General features: G+C 34.4%; 2 protein-coding genes across 4 annotated transcripts; both read right to left on the minus strand.

Annotated features, from left to right (window-relative positions):
- Positions 1-7,483: 7,483 nt before the first annotated feature.
- On the minus strand, positions 7,484-13,596 carry LOC105325752 (chitotriosidase-1). The gene is made up of 12 exons (XM_066067144.1): positions 13,458-13,596; positions 13,315-13,366; positions 12,851-13,040; positions 12,259-12,511; positions 12,063-12,166; positions 11,073-11,199; positions 10,221-10,409; positions 9,746-9,865; positions 9,265-9,410; positions 8,867-8,967; positions 8,149-8,493; positions 7,484-7,762 (listed from the first exon to the last, which is right to left on the minus strand). The coding sequence occupies exons 2-12, from the start codon at positions 13,364-13,366 to the stop codon at positions 7,563-7,565; spliced, it is 1,827 nt and encodes a 608-aa protein (XP_065923216.1). The 5' UTR covers positions 13,458-13,596; the 3' UTR covers positions 7,484-7,562.
- Positions 13,597-14,118: 522 nt separating this feature from the next.
- Positions 14,119-19,549, minus strand: Clp1 (cleavage and polyadenylation factor I subunit 1). 3 transcript variants are annotated; one of them, XM_066089311.1, is made up of 9 exons: positions 19,178-19,328; positions 18,915-18,981; positions 17,989-18,163; positions 17,567-17,819; positions 16,696-16,820; positions 15,848-15,959; positions 15,235-15,405; positions 14,932-15,051; positions 14,119-14,843 (listed from the first exon to the last, which is right to left on the minus strand). In XM_066089311.1, exons 2-9 carry the CDS (start codon positions 18,976-18,978, stop codon positions 14,445-14,447), a joined length of 1,419 nt encoding a protein of 472 aa, XP_065945383.1. In that variant the 5' UTR covers positions 18,979-18,981; positions 19,178-19,328; the 3' UTR covers positions 14,119-14,444.
- Between the last annotated feature and the right edge of the window lie 350 nt (positions 19,550-19,899).

The raw sequence follows: 19,899 nt of genomic DNA on the forward strand, positions 1-19,899 counted from the left end.
TTGGGTCTAGCAGGTGATTGAAATATTTTGTATTCTTAGATAAACCTGCCAATCAACACGAAGTCGATTGTTTTGTTAGGTAAATATTCAGTTTTTTGAAGTGTGATTATGTTATTATTTATCTTAAATTTTGCCTTGAAATAGGGAAAATGTAGAAAAAGGTCACAAGGTACATATCAGAATTGACCTATTTGTTGATATAAAATAAGATGTAGGAAACTTAAGGAAATGGTTAACTACTTCTGAAGGGAACTGGGGAGATATGACATGCTACTTATCATTGATTTTTGGAGAAAAAATGTTTTATGCAATTTAATTACAACACAATTAGTCACTGCATAAACAAATTAAGTTCAATAACTATGTAAATTTAATAAAAGTTTTGTTACTAAATGGATAAAGGTTTAATAATATCTACTTAACGAGGACTGCGATCATCCTTCGATTAATCATAGCTCGCTTTTCATATAAATGTATATCAAGATATTCCCATACGTTAGATCTTGATTTTCTTTATATTTTTCCTAAAATCAACGTAATCCAGTTGCAGGTAGACATAAAAAAACCTGGTTTTCAACAAAATCAAACTACATGTCAATTTATTCTTTATATTGGTGGCCACAAATTGGCGACGACCGTTTCTTTATTTGATTTATAATAATATCTGTTCTTATTTTCATTCTGACTGGATAATATCTTTAGTAATTTGGGATGCAATTTTATATATAAACAAAACAAACCAAACAAACAAGCACAAAAACCAAACAACAACAACAACAACAGCAACAACAACAACAACAACGAAACAATCTAAGGGTAGAAACTTTTGCAATTAATGATTTTATGTGAAAAGCTATCTAGAGGATTTACTTGGAGAAAAATTACGCGGTAGTCATAATTCCATAGTAGAGAAATTCTACTGCATGAATTCAAAGCGTTACTTTGTCTTATCTCTCAGAATGGTTTAAGTTACTCGCAGAATTGTGTTATTGTGTCATGATAACATGTTTTGCACCAAAAGTACATTTATTGCTTTAAATGCATATCGTCATAATCAGCATTTTGTTTTTGGTAGCATTTTGACACAGTTATGTTATCTTTGTTGTCATAATCTGTAAAAAGAAAAACAACAACAAAAAACAAATTTAAAAAACTAACTGAATATATTTTCGATTTCTCTGTATATTACGTATCATTATAATCGATGACGCCACACACATTTTTGATTGACAATATTTACATTCCACATAACGATAAAGCTGACCCGCGTTAATCAAAATGTGTATGCTCACACCGCTGCAGTTATGAGACTATATCTTTCAAAAATAATGATTCAATGGATCATCGAAGGAATGCACTGTAAACAATGCCGAAATAAGACGATTCAAACACGGAGTTGCCTTAACTTTTCAAATAGGCCTACAAGTAAAAATGCATCAAAATATTAATTAAGTAAACTTCTACAGTATGCGATTCATTTTGCATCAAGAAAAGGAAAATTTACCTAGGAAAAATTATAATAGATGCATGTATAAGGATTTACTGGTACATTGACATTGATTTAAACGGTTGCATTATTAATCAAAAGATATACAGAGAGAGAGAGAGAGAGAGAGAGAGAGAGAGAGAGAGAGAGAGAGAGAGAGAGAGAGAGAGAGTTTTTAACGATTCCTCTAAGAATTAATTTCGGATCCGCGCCAGACCTAGTAACAGCCTTAATAGTTAAACAGATTATACTATTTTATACAGAATGTTCCTTGAAATTAGCACGATATAGTAAGTTTTTACAGAACTCAGACATCCATTAATTTTTTAAAAAGCATGATATTTCATACCAAAAGTATCAAACATGGCTATGATTTCATTAAGCAGCTCAATGTTTATATTTTAAAGTAATAGTTAGATCATCTTTAGTAAAATTTACGCGATTAAGAAGGGGACGGAAGGAGCGAAGCGACCGTATCGCATAAATTTTACGTAATATGATTTAACTCAATTAGAACATAACCCACTATTTCACTGGCTGATCAAAAGTTCTGCACCAATCAGATATTATTTCTCTTGGATTATTTGATTAGGCTCTCTTAGCTGTCAATTGAAATGTGACGTCGCTGTGAACTTAGAGAATTTCTTAACGATTAAAAACATCACTGAATAGAAAAATTTAGCGACTGCTGATTGGATGAAAAAGTTGGTTTTGTTCGAAACAAGTTTATGAATTTATTCATTTTGCAAATAAACTACAAAATGACTGCACCAGAGTAACTGCTTACACCTCTGGTATGTCAACACGAGTGAGATGATGTCCGTAAGCTATAATTGAATTTTAATTGATAAATAATTATTGTAAAATTAATTAAAAACCTACTTTCATTTCCAGTAAACAAGCCCGAAATAGCAAAAATGAGAGTAAAGTGGTGGACACGCTTTAGTGAATCCAAATCAGGAATAGATTGCATCAAAATATATACATGTACTTGCGATGAAATAATATTGAATGACTAAGTAATGAATAAATATATTAAATGGGAACTTATTTAGAGTTCTAGTATACATATAAGTTAACATTTAACAAATGTTTAATAAATAAAATGAGCCATTTCGTTTCTTGAATGCGCGATTTTAGTTTTGATGGATAGAACTCATTTGCTTTCTGGTGAGAGAATGAAATAGAACGTTTCAAAACGGAGTAACCAAGAATGCAGGTTGACTGAATAGTGTAGGACAAAATCATCATGCATTTTTTATGCTGTTGTTTATTTCTTTATGTAACAACCGTAAGAGTTGTGATTCTTTAGGATTTGAACTTAAAGAAAAACTCTTGTACATGTATCTATTTTAATTTGCCTCGGTAAATTTTCCTTTTCTTGATGCAATGAAAGTAATGAATGTGAGCTGGTACGCGTAGTTCTAACTTGTAACCTATACGTACAAGTACATGTACCCGTTGGTCTGCTAAACCTCTCTAATATCTTTCAAAAAATAACGATTCAATAGATTATTGGAGGAATGCACTGTAAGCAATGCCGAAATAAGACGATTAGAGAGCTCTATTAAACTCGGAGTTGCCTTAACTTTTCAATTTGGCCTACAAGTAAAACTGCATCAAAATAACTTCTATAGTATGTGATTCATTTTGCATCAGACAAATTATATTAGGACAATGATAAAAATTTTGAGATATGGTGTCTTTTTTCAAACATTTTTTTAGTGTGTGCCATACGATTATCTGAATGAACAAGAGGCCCATGGGGCCACATCGCTCACCTGAGCAACAATGGGCGTTCAAAAGATATTGTGCCATATGGTCCCTCGGTAGAAAAACAAAAAATAAATATTGTAAAGTATTCGAATTTTACACTTATTTTTGTATACATGTAATCTTTGACATTGTACCTTCATGAAATACTATTTTTTACCAGAATAAGAAAATCCTACGCAAGATATAAAACTAAACATTTGGTAGAGGTTTACTGTTAAGTTGTTAACTTCCAAATCCCTATATTTTAGTTCTGCCCCCCCCCCCCCACTTTGTAAAGCGATCAAAATATATGAGAGCATATAGGTACACTATTTTCATCAACTACTTACTAGTTATTGTATTAAAAAAAAAATAGTTATTGTTTTTTATTTTAAAAACCCTACATGTATAGATGTGAAGAAGAAAATTGTACCTCAATGTGCTCAATTCCTCAAATTAAAAAACATTCAAAAATTGTATTCGTCTTCTCAATTATGATTAAATGACTGTTATCTACTTCGCGTACAAACCAGGATAATTTTCCGCTGTGATATTCTTAGGAATAGCGATAATTACTTTATCCCCGCAACAGAAATGTGTCAGAAATATGTACACTGTTTTAAAGATGTCGTTTTTATTTACTCGTGTCTGAAAAACTATCAAAATTGATGTAGATTTCACATTATTTATTGTATAAAGAGAGGGCCCCAGAGAGTAGATATATACAGAATATCATTCTTTTATTTTGTTTGTACAAGCATTTAACATATACTCTAATTCATAGAGATTTTCTAATGTTCAACCAAAATTTCAGCGTCAATTGTAGAATTATAAGCAAGATACAGAGCTCACAGTTCGCCTAATTTGATTCATATTTTGTTCACATGAGTTTATTACATTCAGCTTATGAGTTTTAACTTGGTATTTCAGCAGTTAAAATGGAAAAAAAGAATGGCCTAAGATTTTATATTCTTTTATTCACTCAAGACCAGTTCACTGGTATTTGAGGTTCAAAATCAGTTTATACAAATGTACACAAACACAGTGAAGGATCACATGTACAGTAGGAGTAATAATGACGAATAAATGTTAAGTTTACAATACAATAAGATGTTAAAGTTGGTTTCTGGAAGAACAGACTTTGAAAATGTTCTTAATAAAAATTGACAAATTTTTACTTTTTAAATCTTTAGTTTTTAAGATCTGTGTACATACATAGAATTGGGAGCAAATCTCTGTATCTTGCTTATAATTTGAAGCTTAACACTCAAATATGGTTAGTAAATAGAAATTGAAAACAATTAAACACAAGAAACATTCACTATAACAAATAAAGAACACAATTTATTTTTTCGAAATGAATCATATATATACATGTATATACCTACATATTTCCGTCAGCAATATCAAACTTTATTTAAACTGAATAAACTCGAGAAAATGCCGAGCATCGCAACAAAACCTATTGCGTTAATCTACCATTACGCAAAAGATAATGCCGATCGAATTACCGATAGAATGAATTGTATTTCATTATTTTTTTATACATCAGATTTTGCTTAATGTGCGCAGGTTAACAGTTAACTGTTTGATTTACCGAAGTCTCTGTTTGATTTGATACGTAAAAATCACGAAATACAGACGATAGTTCCCAGGTTACAAGCAGAAATAATGAAAACGAAACGAAAATCGGACCAAGCTAACACCAACGTCATGTGTGAAAACTGTCAACGCATTGAAATATTTAGCCTCAATTTACTTCACAAAATCGGCAACAATATATTTTGCATGTTTCAAAAATTTCCCTTCATACGCGAACTGTTGCACAACAAGCAAATTCATCATAGTCAGATCGACCCTTTTTCGTATAATGTCATGGCTGCTTTAAACAAAGAACCTCGTTTTAAAGATGGAATACGAGTCTTGGTAAAATGGGTATGCAAACCCGGGCCGTGGCAAAATAAAAGCCAAGGCAGATCGACAATCGTCAATTCCAAATACGCATTATTTTGCAGCAATATTTACAGCAAATACAAATATACTGGTCCATCAAATATCCTGAAATTTTAATGAGATTGGCAGATTAATAACTGCCAATCTTTGTTTTGCCCGTCCAAGTCTTGCCTACCCATTTTACCGGATGCCGGATTACCGGATGCCGAACCCGAAGCTATTAAACTGATTGAAACACGCCTTTCCTTTATTATTATTTTCGTAATAACTCAGATTTGAAACAGAATTAGCACTTAATTTTTGCAATTTATATTTTCCTTCCCATAAGGATAACTTATGCTAAACTACGTTGAATTGGAATCAGCAGTTCTTGAGAAGAAGATTTTTAAAAATGCACCCCCCTTTTTCTACAGTTTCAAGGTTTTCTCCGCTTTGAATACAGATCGGACTTTTATTTTTGCAATTTATATTCGCCCTCCCATAAGGATGCTTTGTGCCAAATTTGGTTGAAATTAGATAAGCGGTTTTAGAGAAGAAGTTCAAAATGTAAAAAGTTTACAGACGGACAGACAGACAGACGGACAGACGGACAGACGGACGACGGACAAAATGTGATCAGAATAGCTCACTTGAGCTTTCAGCTCAGGTGAGCTAAAAAGTGAGATAAAACCAACAGAATATATGCAAAATTATGTTGTGTAACAAATAAAATCTTAAGTCAAGATTTCCTCTGTTTTGTTAAAGGTTCAACTTTGTTTGAGCCTAATTCCATAACACGGTAAAAATATCGAATGTTACGCCAATAATAATTCATTTCATAAATACTTTTTGTGTTTAGAACAAATTTTGCTCATGACATTGAACAATCCAAATTTGAAAACTCAAACCCCGAGTAAACAACGTCCTTAATTATATTTTTTCGCCTCATTAAGCATACAAAGTATCGGACAACATTAATAAATGTACTAATCTACTTCATTTCTTGTAAAAAAAAATCCGAAATGTCTGCTATAAAACTAGACAAACAGATTTATATTTCGATGACAGAATATTTACACATTAATCTTCACTGAAATGCTTGCAATAGAATGAAACACTCTAGATAAATAAACCACTGTATGAACTTCTATAGAGTTTTACAAGAAACACTTTTAATAACCCAATACTTATTTCCATTTGATAAATACATGTGAATTTATCAAAATTTTACACATATTGATTGCTTCTTTACATAAAATTCCAGAAAGACAGTTTGGTTGTTGTTCTTGTTTCTTGTTGGCATCCAGAGTAACGTGATCAAATTTCCTGTGCGTCCAGCTGACACCCCATAGCTCTTGATTAATCTCCATTGTGACGACACATGTAGCGATCTCGCTGATAAAAATTCAAAAATCAACTTTATATAGCACCACTCAACGGGACTAATATTTGAATAAGTTTTGTCTTATCAAGGAAATAGTTCAATGGCGTTGCTTTAATCAGGCTATCATTAAGGAGACTCATTGATATAACGGGACCTCTTCACGACCATGTTCCATGCAGTTGGCGAGCGCCAGTTTTCGGACGGGACGCGTTGACATACCCGTACAAGGCCATTACTTACCAATACAACAACTAATTTGATAGAAACAAGTAGTCTGGTGCTTCGTGTTGGAAGCCATGACGACAGACAAACACGAAATTTTTATCTAATACGAAAAAAGCCCTTACTGACCCTACCAAAAATACCCATGATTCACAACACATCCTACTATAGTCGTAAAGGAATAAAAAAGTAAAATATATGTAATTTTAGATGACTCACTATTTACATGTACGAGCTTTAATAAAAAAAATACTGTTATTTTTAATATTCAGACCTTTTGTTGTGTCTAATATTTCATAGTATAACCATAAATTAAATGAATTACTGAAAAGGGAAAAGAAACTTATGACCATTTAAAGTTTCAAAATTTTCTATCACAGATCGCGTATAACAATTTATTTCGTGATCGGAATAAATTTGCGCACACTTGAAACAAAACATAATCAGGTTGTGAAAATCTTTAGCCTGTCAATAAACATAGGGTGTAAGCAAATTTGATAACATTTTGATTGAAAGTAAGGTAACTGCTTGTCTTTTGTTTCTGATTTAAAGCTATGGTTCAAAGAACATAGAACAAAGGGTCATTTCCTCTTTACTTTTTTAAATCTGTCATGTACATGTATCTGCATGTGTTATCTGTTATATCATTACAACCATCACACCTCACCGCAAGTGTGATCAGTGTTGTATTAACAAAACCACCACACCTTAAAATAGTTTTATTGATAACAAACTTGAAACGAAACAGTTAACATTGTGGGTATGTGGACATCAGTAGAGATTCTATGGGTGGTGGTAGTGAGTGCATTGTGGGACTTTGTAGGGGTAGTCGCACTCCGCCATGGGCTCGTTGAACGCTAGGCCCGGTGGACAGGGCTCATGGAAACCCAGATTCATGTCACACTGGTAAAACATGCCGCAGTCTTTAGGGTCGCTGTACAGACCGTCCGCCTTGTGTTGGCAAAAGGCATTGGCGCCCGCACCTGTAAGTATCAAAACATCATATAATACTTGCGTATTTGTAAAGAGTAAGCGCACTGACAAAAATCCTATCCAAATTTTAATTGAAAAATAACAGAGAAATGAATTAGTCTTTGTTTGATGAATTTTCACCTTAAGTAAAATTAACACTTGCATGAAGTATAACTTGGAAACATATTTAGAATTCTTATCATTTACAATAATATAAAGTCTTAAACACTATTAATTGTATTCAAATTAGAAATATCTTAAATCAAATAAATAATGGCATTTAAATAAAACATAGATATACATTAAAAAAAGAGAAAAAAATAAATAATTAAATAATGGTATGAATAGTCGCTCTGTGATTTTTATCATTAGACCGAACATAACAAAAGGAAAATACCCATATTGGGAATCTGATGAGCTTGCGTTGTGGGTACCGGTCGCTGCGTGGTAAAGTAGAAGTAAGGGCGAGTGGTGTATATGGGGGGACGGGTGATCGGAGCGTGGGTCGTTCTGGCAGGGGTCACCACAGACTGCTGATGGACCTGGCAACGTGCATTTTGCGGCCAATCGCAGTACTTAGAGGCAGCATTGAAGTGTAGACCCGTGGCACAGTCTACTCCAAAGCTCCTGCCACCAACACAGATGAAGTAGTGGATGCAGGACGAGGGGTCGGCGTAGAATCCGCTTACTCTGCCGGTACAGCTGAAGGACTGACCAGTAGAGATGTGGTGGGTTGGGGATGCTTCGGAAGAAATTTTTTTATTATGAATTAGAGTATTTGAGAAACTTTAAGATAATTTGATTATACGTTTTTTATAATAAGATCATTAGCAAAGACGTGCATACCATTAATCACGATTGATATTTTTTGTTCTAAGTGCAGTTAGCACGTTCTTAGCAATGTCAGCAAACTATTACATTTTTAATATTTCCCTTAAAAAGCCGATTCTTCACAAATTAGTAAAATCAAGTGAAGAAAAGAACTGTCCATGACTCGAAGATATAAAAAGAACATTTTGTTAGAGAAAAAATCTATTCCATCACATCCTATTAATAGGTTGTACTGCTTAGTATTTAAATATGAAAGGTTTTTGAATAAAATTCTGGATCCGTACCTGTGCTTGGATTAAACGGATTAAAGGGATTAACGTGAGTAGTGGGGTGGTAAGGTCTCTGAGTGGTCCGATAAGCTGTTGTTATGGGAGCTTGCGTAGTCCTAGATAAACAAAATATATGTACATGCAATGATTCACCTAGTGTCATTTACATAAATTGAGTTTGTTTATATTATTTTTGGTGATTAGAAGTAGCTTTACGTTACAACATAAGTCTGAAATTATTACTTTGGGAATTTACTTAAAGGGTTATAACACTGGCCTACATCGAATACATTACAACGGATATGCTTAGTTTTTAGATTGTTGCAAAACTCTCTATGATGAAATTAGAGATAGCGTTTATGTTAAAATGTGTATACAACACTTTGTTTGTAGTAATATTTATACAATATTACGTTTGAGGAGTGTTCGAGTTGAGTTCATCATTGATTGCGTGGAGTAGCGGGTATGGTCCCTTACCACAACCTTTACCGATGAAGTCATCAAGATCTAGCGCCCATACCATTATACCTCCCAAACCTTTAGATTTGGCAAAGTCCACCTGTATTAAAATTCTAAAATCAAACGCAGCAATACCAAACGTAAGTCTTTAGATTATGCATAGGTGTTTGAGTACAGAGTCCCTTCCCTCCCCACCTATTAAGATACCTGAGGAAGTCTCCTCTTGATGGACATTTCATCAACGTTATAATTTATGTACATACAACAGAGCCCATTTTATTAAAATCTGAAAAATAACAAAATTGAACAATGTTCAAACTACTCCCTGAATGGGAAAGGGGGAATCAAACCGCGTGTAATCAATATACCTTGTTTTTTAGGCCTTGTTTTACCACATCTTGTATGCACACAATGCATGATGGGAGCAGGCCTTACCTTGAGTCGGAGGCTCTGTTCGTCGTCATACCCCACCCACTGATCTCCCCTCACCGCGTATGGAACCTCCATTTCCGGAATCCAGTGGCGAGTCCCGCCGCTCTTTAGCATATCACAAACCTATCCGACAAAGAGCATACTTTTCAAAATGAAAATAGTTATAATTTTTCATTTATGTGTTCATATATCTATATACGTGATTGAAATCTCTACATATTACAGTCACAAAATCTATCATTTATGAAATAAATCACATACTAGTCATTAATAAATAAATGTGGTTATATCTTAGAGTCATTACATCTTTAAAACACAACGTTAAATCTCACATTTTACTGCTACAAATAAAATAAATCGAATGCAAAGTGAAGACCTATTTAAGTACCAATCGAAAGAACAAAACATCAATTAAAAGCTACCATTATATTAAAATAATCATTCCATTAAAGTGGTACAATGTGTAATGTATGCTGACCTCGGTATAAGAGAGGAATCCCGCCTCCATGGTATAAGTCCCCTTCTGGCCCCCGGCCCCTCTATCTGGAGCAAACAGTCCGGCGTTGCTGGTACTGGCCAGCGTAAACGAACGCCCATACAAAGGCATCCCAAGATTTATTTTGGCAGCAGGTGCCCCCTTTTGAAGCCAATAGTTTACTGCCCATTCCTAAAAGAAATAAGAAATTCGAAAAATATATAATTGACTTTATATCTTAACAAATGGCCCAGAGGCCATATAGTTCATCAAAGCTGAAAGCGCAAGGAATCATTATTGTCTGTAAAATAAATGTAAAGTTGTATTACCATGATGCACATGTAGATCATATTAGTATCTGTTAAATTTGATAAGAAGGAATGTAAACTGACAAGTACCACTGCTGATAAATTGTTAGAATAATACTATTAAAGAATTTTCCTCCTGAGTTTACAAAATGAAATGCGAGACAAACGATTATTTTTATTTTAAACAAGACATGCCACCAAAACTGGGGAAGAATTCCAGACATGAATTATGAAAGACTGTCCCGTGATTCGGCGACTGCTGTAGTAAAAATATCAAATTGTTTCTGATTTCTGATTGTTTATCAGCCGAATCTCTATCGAGGTTATATAGAGATTTATTTGTTACATTAGTTTTCTGGTACAGTGGTACTGGGGAAGATTTTTTTAAATGCCACTGAATTTTTGCATTTTTTTTATTATCTTCGAACATGGCGACCCCAACGACAGAAGCCAACGACAGCCAGAGGACAGAATAGCTTACGTTTGGCTCAGGTGAGCTAGATATAAACGTTTTGGACTTTTTGTTATATTGGCGAAAAATACGAACCACATTAAAGTATGCATCACTTCCGGTTTCCTGTGGATGTCCTTTTAATGGGCTATTGTGTCCAGTTTTGCTGTCGAAACTCCCTCCATGGAAATCGTATGTCATCAAATTGATCATATCAACATACCTCGTAAAAAGATATAGAGACATTTAAGAATTTATTGCATGGAATCAATATTTTTTATATGTCAGTCTATGGTAATATCTTGAAACAGTTGAAACATACACGTTAGTTATCAAATATGTATACCAAACACAATAAGATTTTTAAAAACATTAGACGAGTGACAAAAAAAACCCCCGTACCCCAATGCTTATTTTTGGTTGACAATGTTTTAATGTTTATTCAATTTACTCTCATATTTTTATAATAAAGTGATTTATTTGGTTTGAATTTGAAAAAAAAAGGTCATGTTTAAACAGAGATTTTTTAACAAACCATGAGAGAAACTATTGTTTGGTTAGCTCGTTTTTTTTTCAATAAAACTCAATTTACAGCAAAGCTTATATCTTTTTCCGATTTTTTACGCTAAACTCTAGTTTGTTGAATATCATGTATAGGAAGGAACGATTAGGGGTAGGCTATTCTCCCTGTACATGTAATCAATTTGAATGATAAACTGGTAGTTACATTTTATCTTTCGTTGTCCCTTCCTCCTACTTAAAGGCGGTATATCAAATCAGTTAGTGTTTACAAATAATCATATCATCGACTAATTAAAAATCGAATTCCAGAATTTGTGATTTAAACAGTCATGTTTTTCTCCAAATGATATAAGTGTCTTGAAAATAAAAAATTATGATGAATATTCATAACGCACTTGAACTTTTTTCACTTTTTTTTGGTACCAAATGTAACGAAATTTTAAATTTTCGCACTTTGAAATTTGTTTTCAAAGTGGATTGAATTGGTCCAAATTAAATGCACATTGAAAACAATTTTTTTCAAGTGTGCAATTTTTTTTAAAAGCGTGTTGCCACTATGCATACTGCATCATAGTAGGGACGTCGTATCCCGTGTCGATGTTTGTTTTGCCGGCGGGGACTGCAGCTGAGAGCATCAGACCTTGGCCAGCCAAAGTGCTTCGCAGGACCTAAAACCAATGAAAATATACACAATGAGGAATGAGGGAAAAGTTTTCATCACAAGTATCTAACTTTGTAAATCGATGTGAAGCAAATCAACCTTTAGAAGTTCCACAAAGTTTTGTTTGTCCTGTGGGGGACTTCCTCTGTTGGCGGGATATTCCCAGTCCATATCTAGACCGTCGAAACCATGTTTCTGCAGGAACTGGACAGATGTGGTAGCAAACTCCCGCCTGCTAGCGTCGGTGGCTACCATCCTGGTGAATGGAGCGGATCCCATGTTCCATCCACCGACGGCAAGAAGGGTTTTTAGGGAAGGATTCTGTTGCTTGAGAGACTGAAATCGTTCGTACCTAAAATAAATCATAGGAAAGAAAATCAATCTTGCATGTTGCTTTGATATAGTCTGTTTATGTATCCGTCGTTTTATCCGTCCGATTTCCAGCAGACGTTTGTTACCAATGAATGATTGTGACGCAAAACAAAACGTTTACCGTTCCCGTCGCCCCAAAGTTTTGTTTGTTTGGTTTTTTTTCACATTTTATTCAAAATGTTTTCCAAAGAAAATTCTTGCCATTTACCTTATCAATTGATTCTCTACTTCAATTTCAATATATTGAAAATTCAACTTGTATGAGTACTTTACCGATATCTGGCGATATCTAACCTTGTTAACAGCATATTGTACTTACATTCCCTTCATCCATGGAGTACTCTTATCATTCCACTCAAAAGGCGCCAAACGGTTGCCATTCATTTTAGCAAAGGCGTAGATAACATGGGTACAGAGGTTGGGGTCCACGTTTTCGGGATAGAATTTGCCAAGACTATTTCTGTATTGTGACCAGTTTGTATAGTAACATACCCTCCGATATGCAAAAGCTGTAACACATACATGTTGGTTGTTTTGTCATCCAGTACTTCCGGTTATTAATGTACTCAAAACTAAGACAAGTCTCTAATCCATACCACATTTACAAGGTCTTCTGATACATTTACCAAAGATAACGGCCATATTGTTCCATGGCCATTAGGCAACACAAGGAAAACTATTGCGTTTAACCCATATATCCAGCACGGTACAGGCAATATCAGATACATAAAACATTGATTACTGTCTCAGAAATTGTTTTCAAAGTGAATCTTTAATTCTTACCATTCTCAAAGACTCCTGATAGGATAACCACCGAGACTATTAGGCTGAGCATCTGTTAAGACATGGTGATGGTTAAATTAACACAAACTACTCTCTTTTATTAATTCATTAATTCATAATGAAAATAAAATATTCTGGATTACCTCTTATAATATATGAACAGGAATGGCGCGGTTCTCACATGTAGCTCCGGTGTTTCACCTGATAACGGTTGTTCTGCTGCAAACTTACAGATAAAATCTTTGGAGAAACCTTTCTTTAGTACTTTAAGCATATTATTTTATCATTAGATAGAGCTTTAGTACTTAGTTGCACTGTATAGTACTACAGGTTTTCAGTCATTTTCAGACTTTCTCCGTCTGTGAGGGTTGTGGAATAGTCAGAGGTAAAGTACCCCTCGTATTTCATAAACCAAACTGAGTTTTGAATGCAATTTACTCTACATATATTGTATTATCTTTTGAAATTACATAACCAATTTTTACCTTCTGTTTTATAAACCAAACAAAGAGTTTTGCGTGTTTTTTATCTAACATATACTGCATTCTCCTTTAGAATTACATTAACAATTTTTATTTATTAGAAAATAAAAGAGGGGTTGGTAATAGTTATGTGATATACACTTGACAAATAAATGTACCTTTATTTTTTTCCAAACGATTACGTCAAAGTTACAATTCTGTTTAACATTATCAAACGAAGTAATAATGCATTCTACTGATTGGTACTTTACACGAGGGAACGTTTTTCTTTCACATCTCTGATTTAATTTTTCAAACAGGAAAGCAAATACTAAGTTCTTGAGAAAAAAATGGTTTATTAAATTAAGTGAGAAATCACACAAACGAAAAATGAAGTTGTAATAACAAAGATACTGAATGTTGAAACCATACTATAACCTTAAGCATAAAGTTTGTTAGCAAGATTTTACAATAAAACATTAAAATCTTTTTTTATGATAATAAATAGCAATTCAAATTTTCCATTCGCATTGCATATTCAACGTATTGTCCTATTTAAAAAAACAAGCATTCATTTCTATCAAAAACGTAATATATCAATAACTTATAGAAGTATAATAGTTCTAAACAACGCTCAACATTTTGTTCATTCTATATATAATAAATGGATTATAATTTCCATGACGGTTGGTCCAGCGGAGGAATAGCTTTTCCGCCCAGTGTAGCAGATCGCTGGACCTGCATCCATTGTTTTTGCTGCTGATCTTGAAGTGTAGCCAAGTCATTCTGTAGCTGCTCCAGCTCTGCTTCTTTGCGGGCGGCCATTGTAGAATTTTGCACGTCCGAGTAGTACCCTATTTCTTTAGAGGTGTGTACTATTTTGTGGTTTATTAGTGTACGGAGTGACTCTTGTTTTGCGGCGACATAGTCAACGTATTCAGCACGTCCTAGTCCGTGAATTACTTCAAAAGTAATCGACCATTTCTCACCACACACACCCCGATGGTCGTCCTGATCCAGTGTCCATAGAGCCACTCCTCCCAGATGATTGGAAGCCACCAACATGGCCTAGAATAATTTTTGATTAATATCATACTTGTCATTTATACCATGTAAGCATTCATTTTTTTTTTAAATCTACTCTTTTTATTCTTACCTTTTCTCGCACACTTCTCAGATTGTCGAACCCGACCCATTCATCTCCCATCACAAAGTATGGAACTTTTTGTTCAGGAATATATTGCTCCTGAACCCCACCTCGGATTAAATGACATATCTGGCAATGAAATAACAGTCATTCAATCAATAAGTTACAAAATTTGTATTAAAAAAAACCCCCAACTTTATCAGCAGTCGACTGTCGCCATTACTCGCTAATATGCACATAATATATATATAATTTGATTATGAATGAAAATATATATCATATTTAAGGACACATACTTTATAGTTGACCTACTTTGTTGACAGGGATTCCCTCGCCCCCATCAGACCCCGGCCCTAGAGCGGGGGCTCCGGGCATGGTCATGTTGGGGTTTTGGAGTCTGAAGGAGCGGCCATAGTATGGGATTCCCAGCACCAGCATGTTCTTGGGGACACCTGCTTCAGCCCAGCTCCTGGCCAAGGTATTCTTTATAAAAAGGTGTGTGGTTATATTTAAATATCAGTGAATGTGAATTATGAGAATCTAAATACGTGTTGAGTCAACACGACACGATGTCCAAAATGATGCACATCATGTTATTTTTGTGATCATGGTGATTTTTTTAGTGTATATATTTCATGCACGTTTTATTTTTTTCCAAAAGAAGTTAATATATGATTTGATGTTATACATTTGTCGACAAGATGTTGTATTAAGTCACCGTTTTTGGATATTCCAAATAGCCGCACATTGCCCATTTTAATGCAGTTCGAAATTTTAAAGTGTATTGTTTTCCCACTTGACTTTTTGCGTTTCTTTTGATCATGTCACTTTTGATAAGGTACGATACGGTTATACGTCTATTATATATATAATTATGCATGTTTACGTGCATGTTTATAAACAAGGAGAGATGTCTGGGTCTTACGATGTTTATCGGGCTGTCTGCGTGGGTGAGCGGACTGTGATGTACGGCAGCCATTGGTTCGTCCCAGTGTCCGTGAAGGTCGTACGTCTTCAGGTTAAAGAAGTCCACCTCTCTAAAATATAAGTATTTCAAAGTTTACAAGGCATTTACATGAATTCAGTTTCAGTAAACAGTTTACGGTGCTATAAAGAACCATTTGAAATTTGTGATTGTATTCAAGCTTAGATAACGATTTCCTTAACACAATTTAAGACTTATTTTTTATATTGCTTAATTTGCGTTTTCTTTTCCGGCATAATTAGTTTCTGCTGCTTTAACAATATGGTAAAGGTTTTTATATAAGCATTTGTTTGCCAAACATCTTTTTAAGTTGGAAAATACACTTATAAAATCCTATGCTCATGAAACAATTGAACAAGTTTGTTTTGTACTCAGAAAATCTCTATTGCGTCCTTTTTACCGTGCCGACAAAGATTTGAACAACTTTATTGACCGCTTTTTCAACTCTTGAAAGGTCGCAAGAGATATCTTTGCTGATAAACATAACCTGTCTGTTGATACCCAAAAAATTCAACTGTGTGCGCAAATCTCCCAGTTTTATCAAATATAAAAATCGGTAGGTTCAATATGTGTGAGAAGAATGTAAACAAATAAAAATAAAAGTCCTCCCTTCTAAAGAAATATTAATAAAAACTTTGATCCTTATCTCTTTGTAAACAATTGTTAAAGGTTAACACTTTAAATTAACTTTCACGACCTTGACATTATATTAGGGTAATGACACTAGCCTGTTGTCAAGGTCACCTTTCTGACGTACATAGCATGAGTCGTATTGTCCCCTGCCTTACCTGGCCAGTCTCTTCAGGTTGTAGGAATTAATGACCCTGTAAGCGCTGGGGTCCACGGACAGAGAGAGGGACAGCGACCATTTACTGTCGGGCTCGTGTTCCGTCTCTATAGCGTGCCTCATTATCTGTAGGGAGAGAGAAAAGTTAAAATAAATGTTCGTCAGTGTCCCTACTGGGTACTTATATTTATTTTGCATGAGTTTGACGAACCTACAGTAAGAAAAGGGTGAACAAATCTTTTTTCAGGATATATGCTCTCATAATTATATTTAAACATAAATGTACAGTGAAGTAATAAATTAGTCGCCAATTTCGGGTCACTCTCTGAGTTTCATGTCATATGTTTAATTTGAAGAAAAATTAACAAATACATTGATCACAAAGAATGTAATAAGATTTTTAAGACATGTAACTCTGTCTACGGAAATAACGTTTCCTTTTTACAATACGATATGATTATGTAACAACTCGAAATGTTAATAAACACACTATTCGGCGGGTCACGCCGTTTTAGGGCAACATGGCTTTTTTTTACTAAGGGAATTCAGTCATTCTTTGTATTAATCTAAATGTGAATCGATCCCTCATATTGGTGGTTGTTTATGATCGATCTATCCTTATTTGCAATCTGTACATTGTCTGTTATGTATGTTTATAATGAAGAGATAATGCACTTGATTCACATGATTTATGACATTCATATCGACAAAAATAATGACTGCTTTGTACTAGATCTTTTTCATGAATCGGTTATGGCATGCATATATTGAAAACTCTCTCTCTCTCTCTCTCTCTCTCTCTCTCTCTCTCTCTCTCTCTCTCTCTCTCTCTCTCTCTCTCTCTCTCTCTCTCTCTCTCTCTCTCTCATTACCTCCATGAAGTCCGCGAATCTTTCCCTATCCTCTGCCGTGCTCTTTCTGAAGGCGGGGTACTGCCAGTCCAGATCTATCCCGTCAAAGTCATGGAAGCGGAGGAAGATGACGGCCTCCTTGGCGAACTCCTCCATGTTCTCCTTGGACCTCAGCATGTTGGACCAGGCCTCACTGTCCATCATCCACCCGCCCACCGAGAGGACCATGTTCAAGTCCTCGTTGTGGTCACGAAGTGAGTTCATTCGCTCTGGCCTTTAAAACAAATCGCACAATATATAAAATAAAAATGATGTCCACAGAAAATCATTATTTACCGAAAGCGTTTAATACATTAAGCAACCCTTGACAAAACATTTTATGCATGTTTTGCTGTATCAGAGAGCATGGGAAGATTAATATAGAACCCAGAAATATGACATACAGGTGCATGTCTTCGAATACATCCGGGAACTTGACTCGTTTGCCACTGGCGTCGATCGTGCCGTAGGCGAGGGCAAGGTGCGTGCAGTGATGGGCGTCCACATCCTCAGGCTTCAGAGCCTGGTGGCCGTCTCTATAGGCGGCCCAGGCGCTGTAGTAACACATCTTGATGAATTCTGTCATAATAAAAACATTCAAGACAATGATGAAATCGAAGAAAATGTAGAAAAATATCAAAACACGAGAGTTTGATTTTGCATTCTGGGAGTCTTATAAGTCTTTATTTACAATGTAGAATCTATGTATCAACAAAGCTTACTATTGTGCCCTTTGAATGTAATGTTTGAACTACCAAGTATTTATTTGAAGTACCAATTCTATCACCTTGTTTGCTTTTTTGCTTGTCTTTTATCGTTTTTTTTTAAGTTTTAGAATATCTGTAATACTCAGTTTTTGTTTATGTATTGATATCAAGAACAAAGAACTATTTATACAGGTACATTTTGTAAATTTCGCTTTCACCAGTCCTTGGACATTTTCAAAAACATAATTTAAAACATGTTTGAATTATGACCTGTAATTCTTCGTATTATCATTTCCTCAATTAACCATTACAAGACTTCAAGCTAAAAAACTGTTTATCAACTATTTAACAGCTGAATAAATAAGTGTCTTTTGTTTGTTTTTGTCATAAAGTCAAAGAATTAATGAAGATCTTTTGAGGTATTCATTGAAAGTGATGTCATTACGAACACTCTATTCGACTGTCTTTCCGTACGTTCGTATTATTGATGTGACAACGGTATATGGAGACATGAAATAGCCCCCCCCCCCCCCCCCCACCACCCCCTCGTTAAGTACAAATAGTGTTCTGCCTTTTACAATGTGGGTTTGGTCTTGATACTCAATGTAATGAATTTAACAAACCTCCATGGATTTCTGTCAAGCTGACCAAAAGAACGAGAAGACTGGCTAGGATTATTGTATTCATGGTCTGTAAACAAATATAACGCCGTACCGTTACCGTCGGTGAACTTGAAAGACAAATTGAACGCTGTACTTCATCATTCAATACAACGTACAAATCAATAAGCAAAATCCGATTTTCCCGTAAATTATTTAAAGTGATAAATCTCCGTTTTCTGTTTTAAAAAGTTATGAATATTCAAGAAAGTAACTAAGATACTTACAGGGAAATTTTTGTATTAATATTTTTCTTCAAATCCGTAGAAATCTAAGAAAGTTGATTACAAAAATCTGGACGCCATTTTCTCAACTCGTCGAACACGAACTGTATAATTCATTGCATATACCTGATCTGAATTGAATTAATAAGTCATAATGATACAAAAACAAGTGAACTGTGAAATCTTGACATTACTGATGAACACTGCCACAGACTAGAATGTCTCTGACGACAACCCCTGAATGCTGCTTAAATGAAGCATTAATATCCTGTTATGTGTCACTTATTATTATATTTGATAATTAATACGCCTTGTCAAAGCTATATTCCTGTTGTTACTTTCAGGATAAAATTAGCGCAACATCACTCGAAATTCATTAAACTAAATGAAATTTGCATAACGCACGTCATAGGATGATAGTATAATAACGTAGTAAATATTTCCTTAAATTTATCATAGGCATTATAACCCCCTAATTAAACTTATCATGCCGTTACTGGAATATATATATTTTTTTATATTATTGGATTTTGTTCTTTGAAGTATGAAACTTTTTTCAGTAAGTATTAAATTAAATTAAATTTTAATATTAGTAAGTTAGTAGATGAACAGATTTAACAATTTATTAAATAACTGAAACAAAATCGTAACAAGTACATGAAATGTTTTTCTGAACATTGTAAATAATTATGTGATGTGCATGTGTATAAGTCAGGAAAAAAAGA

Source organism: Magallana gigas, chromosome 7, assembly GCF_963853765.1.
Source record: "Magallana gigas chromosome 7, xbMagGiga1.1, whole genome shotgun sequence".
Classification (NCBI taxonomy): Eukaryota; Metazoa; Mollusca; class Bivalvia; order Ostreida; family Ostreidae; genus Magallana; species Magallana gigas.

Bases quoted from the DNA above. Each gene is read 5' to 3' on its own strand.
- LOC105325752 (XM_066067144.1), bottom strand. From the start codon at position 13,366: ATGCTCAGCCTAATAGTCTCGGTGGTTATCCTATCAGGAGTCTTTGAG. The intron at 12,167-12,258 runs GTTGATTTGCTT...CATTGGTTTTAG, and splicing joins ACTTTGTGGAACTTCTAAAG to GTCCTGCGAAGCACTTTGGC. The intron at 10,410-11,072 runs GTTCGTATTTTT...TATTTCTTTTAG, and splicing joins GTGATGCATACTTTAATGTG to GAATGGGCAGTAAACTATTG.
- Clp1 (XM_066089311.1), bottom strand. From the start codon at position 18,978: ATGAATACAATAATCCTAGCCAGTCTTCTCGTTCTTTTGGTCAGCTTG. The intron at 16,821-17,566 runs GTAATGAGAGAG...CTCTCCCTACAG, and splicing joins GATTCGCGGACTTCATGGAG to ATAATGAGGCACGCTATAGA. The intron at 15,406-15,847 runs GTAAGACCCAGA...CTTTTTATAAAG, and splicing joins CAGACAGCCCGATAAACATC to AATACCTTGGCCAGGAGCTG.